Here is a 5,515-nt window from a genome sequence, read left to right on the forward strand (position 1 = left end):
TTTGAGACAGGGTTCTCTATGCCTGGCTGTCGTAGAATTCACTTTGTAGACTAGAGGCCCTCCAATTCACAGAAGTCTGCCCTTTTCTGCCTTTGGTGAGATTAAAGATGTGTGTTACTACTGCCCAGCCAATAAAAACACTTTTTAAAATGAAGTATTGGGGGCTGGAGAGATGGCTCAGCCATTAAACCACAGCCAGAAATAAAAATGAAGTATTGGAGTAGACATACAGTAATATTTTTTGCCTGTAAGCTTTTTCAAAGAGATGTGGGAATACATTGGGGAGGACTTAGGTTTCTGTAGCCCAATGCTGGAAAGTAACTTGTAAGGAATATTTAGATTTCAGTTTGAGGGATACTATGGGTGTCTTCCCCTAGATAGCTATTACCACAAGCTAACTTAGGAGATAATGTTTGAATCTTTCGGATGTGGAAGCTCTTGTTTTAATACATGGTGGTGTATGGTTCCCAAGTTTCTGTTACAGTAACTTGGAAATTTTTATAGAAAAATAGACTGAAATGAGTTCTGGTATTTTTTTTCTTTTTAAAGCTGCATAATTTTGGGGATCCCTTCCTTTAGAGAATATTTCTCAGTCAGGCTTAGGGGTGTGAATAGGCATTATGTTATTACTCTGTACTTTTAATTGTAGGTTTTCTTCCTTCTGAAAAGAAAAAAGTGTTATAATCTTCAACCGCATCCATATTTATGAAGACATGGGTGTTAATTTAGTAAGGCAGTACACAAAGTATACTGTTTTCTGTATCTGAGTCCTTACCTGATTTTGAAAGGTCAGCTACATGAAGTGATTGATTAATTAATTTTTTATTATGTTTAATCAGATTATAAAGACTTTGGAGCATTTGCCCATTCCTACTAAAAATATGTTGGAGGAAAGCAAAGTACTTCCGATTATCCAGCGCTGGTCTCAGACTAAGACTGCTGTCCCTCAGTTAAGTGAAGGAGATGGGTATTCTAGTGAGAATACGTCACGTGCTCACACACCGCTTAACACACCGGACCCTTCTGCCAAGCCGAGCACAGAGGTGGATACAGATACTCCCAAGAAACTCATATTTCGCAGACTTAAGATTATAAGTGAAAATAGCATGGACAGTGCAGTCTCAGACGTCACCAGTGAGCTAGAATGCAAGGATGGCAAAGAGGACCTTGATCAGCTAGAGACTGTTACCGTGGAAGAGGATGAAGGGCCCCAGTCCCAGCAGCTCCTCCCACAGCAGCTGTGCCAGTCCAAGGTTGAAGTCAGTAAGTTACCCACATCTGAACCGGAGGCAGACACCGAGACAGAGCCCAAAGACAGCCATGGCTCAAAACTAGAAGAAACTACTGCTGAGGAAACACCGTCCCAAGATGAGGAAGAGGGTGTGTCTGACGTTGAGAGTGAGAGGAGCCAGGAGGCCCCGGATAAAACAGTGGACATAAGTGACTTGGCTACCAAGCTACTAGACAGTTGGAAAGATCTAAAGGTAAGAAACTTTTCTTGTTATCATAACTAAATTAGTCAGATTCAGTGTGCTATAAACCTAAATAAAAACTGACAATATTTCTAGCCATGAGTATTTCTGAAAAATGGAATATGATCTCTCAGCTAATGATATGTCTCCATTGTTCCTTAAGTCTTTCTAAGAGCCATAACTCTCAAACCATTATACAAATAATATCCTCCTTTTCTCTCACTGAGAAATGTATAGCATATTGGTGATTTTATTAATTCAAGGGCTCTTCATATAAAATAAAATTCTAGCATTAAACTTACTCTGTATGTAATGACAGCACATGTTTAAATTAATTGGAAATCAAGTGAATGGGTTAATAGAAATTAATTAACAATGAAATTGATTGGAAAACCCTGGTAATGTAGGATCTTCACATTATAAAATATGAAATTTTATTTTAGAATGAATATCATGGCACTAGTTTATTTGTGGGTTTTTTTTGTTGTTGTTTTTATTTTTTGTTTTTTGTTTTTAAATAGTTTTGCCCTTAAGGTTTTGTTTTGTTTTGTTTTAATTGGGCAAAACATATATTACCTAAAGGGGCAGGGGGAGCTAGGCATGATGGTACATCCCTTTAATACCAACACTGAGGAGGCAGAGGGAGAAGTGAGCCTGGTCTACAGAGTGAGTTCTAGGACAGCTAAGGATATGCATACACAGAGAGACCGTCTCAATAGATACAAACGGGGAAAGTCTGGAAACTTTGTCATTCATGGCATATATATACTTGCACACACACACACACACACACACATATATGTATATATATGTGGCATATATACTTATTTATAGTCTTGATAAAGAATGCAATAAGATGTATAGAATTTGTCTTTCAGAAAAACCAGTCTGGATCTTGAATAAGTATGAACGTATGAAAATTTGTAACTTCAGTTGTAAGCGGTCCGGGGTCCAGTTTTTGAGGACCCTTTGGGAACAGCTTACTTCCTACCTTTTATATTTTCTGTTCCTCCTTTCTTCTCTCAGAGTTGAAACAATCTGATAAGTCAGCAGTACATTTTTCTGTAGCAAGGTGACACTAAGACGCTCATTGCATTAGATTCTGTGATTTGACCCCCTGGAACTTAGACTGAACCCAAGGAGGAGGAGTCGTTTGACTGTGTGCTGTGCTTCCTGTTCGCTCTGTTGAGACCTTGTCATATACCAATCTGTGCTCTTGCTTATGAATGCTACACTTTGATTGCTTAAAATTTAGCATAAACTCAGATTTATTTAGTGTGAAAGCTGACTTTTTAAAATAAATATAAAGAAGTATTGATAGTAACTCTGTGATGCCACTTATTAAATGCAGGAGTCAGAATTTTGGTTAAATGAGAGATATTAGAATGGGTGCTTGTTGGACCTTTAATTAAAGCCTGCTTTGTTGACAGCACAGGGTCTTGAAGTTCCTTGCATGTTTGGAGCAGACTGTCAGCCTGAATGACAGTAATTTAGTAATAGAGGTAGAAGTGAGTACACAAGTGGACATAGGAAAGACATAGAAAGCCACAGTTTGATAGAAGAAGAGAGGGTGCTCTTGTAAAAAGGTTTGCTGGGAAGTCTCTGGTCAACATTTCTCAGATTGTTAAGATATAATCTTATACCCTTGTCTTAAAATCTGTAAGATGTAAATTCTGTGTAGTAGTTTGTAAATGTCTAATTTACTCTCTGGGATATGTTTAGAATGATAACTGGAACACTTAACCTCACTTTCTGAACACCTATTTTTCAGTCCTACAAATTTTTTTCATCATCTTCTTATCCTTTGAATTCCTATCTGAAAGACCAAAGTAGTTTCACAAAAATGTGTATATTAATGATCTTCTTGACTTTAGGTTTACATTTTTATTTGTATTTAAAATAAAATATTTAGTTCTTAGATTCATACTGTATTTATCTGACTTCTTAACATCAAGGAAGCATTAAATAAAATTCTCTCTTCTTTTTCAAACTTGCTTGTTTGGGCATTGCATTGCTGAGAAACATCTGTACTTACTGTGGACTGATACTTTGTTACATATTGGTGCTGGGGTTCTTAGTTCTTCTTTTCTTTTCATAAGCATTTGCCATGTTTCTGATTTCTAAACTTTGATTACTATCGTCTTTGATGTTCAGAACAAAATTTTAGCTGGCACTTGGCTAGGGATATGAAATCAAGAATTGATAAATTGGATATGTTTTGGAGAAACGTACTAATCTCATGTGATTACTATATACTACACCATCCCGGCATTGAAAGAGTTAACTACTTCTGTCTGATTTCACCTATGTGTGTGTTCAAGTAGATATTAGCTGCAAAGAAAATACCTTATTCCTTCAACCTTACTAAGCACCTGTGGCCAAGTACTGTGTTAGTTGCTGTTATTTAGTTCATACCAAAAAGCATTGGTTGTGGTTGTTTGGACCACTCTAATTCTCCCTGAGCTTGTGGGTCTACTATGGATAACACTGCTGGACCCACATTGCAGTTGTCTTCCCTACACTGGATGGAGTAAAGAACTGAATAAATAACTTCATACTCTTTAGTCTTGGTTTTGCTATGAAGACAGACTATAGGGATCATCAATAAAATGTAAGAGGGTGGGAGGGAAGGGAATGAAGCTTCATGAATTACTCTTTGTCCTCCCAGATCTGATGATGATCCCCCTTGTAACTTGAACCATTTCCATCTAGCTTCTCAGGGCAGCAAGGAGCTTGTTAACATCACCAGCTGACCATGTGTCTCCTTTTCTCAACTCCATTTCCAACTTCGTGCTGAAGAAAAACGAGAACCTAGCGTGCATTCTGTGAAGAAACAGGAAGATGGTTGGGAAGTTGGATGATGCATGAAAAATATAATAGGTGAAAAGAGGACAGAGGTGGTTAACTCACTGGCGCCGGCATTATTTTGGTGCGTTCATTGTCAACAATTGTTGTCGTTCCGGGAAAATCCCTACTTCTGGCGAGAAAGGATTAAGTGAGCTACTTTTTCTATACCATATATACACAGGACCACTGCCTAGGCTTGCAAGGCACTCATTCTACACATTTCTCCTAGAGTAGCCCTCACATCACCTAGCACTTTGCTACTTAGAAACGTGTTCATTTTCACATGCAGATTTGCTGGGCTACATTTTTAGCACGGACATGTGCATCTCTTTTTGTGTGAAAGAACTGCTGTACATCATCTGTCCTACTGAAAATGTAGCCTAGATTTCACAAGGCAAAACTGATTGCAAGTAATTATAATTTGACTGGAAAAAAAAAATCTTCATTCAATTGGATCATATGAAAAGGAGTTAAGGGTCTCATGAATTTGACAGTTTGAATTGCTGTTAACATCAAGAGGTTATAATAATTAGTAATTTAAGGTCTTCTTTACGAACACTTAGATATAGGATGTGCATCTCTCCTTCTGATCACCTGGATTAGATGATTTAGAGACAGCTTCCTATGAGTGAAAAGTTAGTACTTCTTAGTGACTACTCCTTTTCTCTTATTTCATCTCTTTTTGTAGGCACTGCCTTTACAATATACTATTTAAGCCAGCCTGGTGGTGCACAACTTTAGCCTCAGCACTCAGAAGACAGAGGCAGGAGAGTCTGTGAGTTTAAGGCCAGCCTGGTCTACATAATGAGTTCCAGGAAAGCCAGGGCTATGTAGAAAGACCCTGTCTCAAAACAAAATAAAACCATATTTGGTTAGAAAATTCAACATGAAACTTTCTATAAACACTTGAAATATAATTATCTGACTGAATGGTTTAGAGTCAATACTTGGAATTTCATTCTACCACTAATACTGTCTGTAAAAAAGATTTGTATATGAAGTTGTATGTCCTGTGTGTCTGTGATAAATTTGATAAGTCTATAGAGTAAAAGAAGTTTATAAGCCTTTATAGAGTTGTCTCCAGGAAATGCTGCATTGAGAATATTTTTAAGTATCTCGGTTTTTGTGGTTTTGTTTGTTTTTTTTTCTTTTCTCCCCTCCTCTCCCCTCCTCCCCTCCCCTTCTTTCCTCCCCCC

At 37.6% G+C, this 5,515-nt stretch overlaps 1 protein-coding gene and 1 long non-coding RNA gene across 9 annotated transcripts in view; one reads left to right on the forward strand and one right to left on the reverse strand.

The window, feature by feature from the left end:
* Setd2 (SET domain containing 2, histone lysine methyltransferase) overlaps window positions 1–5,515 on the forward strand; it is an 89,380-nt gene that overhangs the window by 46,221 nt on the left and 37,644 nt on the right. For 5 of the 7 annotated variants that reach the window (XM_031344031.1, XM_031344028.1, XM_031344032.1 and 2 more), the window contains exon 12: window positions 840–1,484. In XM_031344031.1, coding sequence (XP_031199891.1) covers window positions 840–1,484 — 645 coding nt within the window. Of the gene's footprint in view, window positions 1–839; window positions 1,485–4,184; window positions 4,402–5,515 lie in introns of all 7 variants that reach the window. The other 2 variants (XR_004111510.1, XR_004111511.1) reach the window with 2 other exon arrangements.
* LOC116072575 overlaps window positions 1–5,515 on the reverse strand; it is a 20,626-nt gene that overhangs the window by 13,444 nt on the left and 1,667 nt on the right. The gene's annotated exons all lie outside the window — the stretch shown is intronic.

Source organism: Mastomys coucha, unplaced genomic scaffold (genome assembly GCF_008632895.1).
Source record: "Mastomys coucha isolate ucsf_1 unplaced genomic scaffold, UCSF_Mcou_1 pScaffold23, whole genome shotgun sequence".
NCBI classification, from domain to species: Eukaryota; Metazoa; Chordata; class Mammalia; order Rodentia; family Muridae; genus Mastomys; species Mastomys coucha.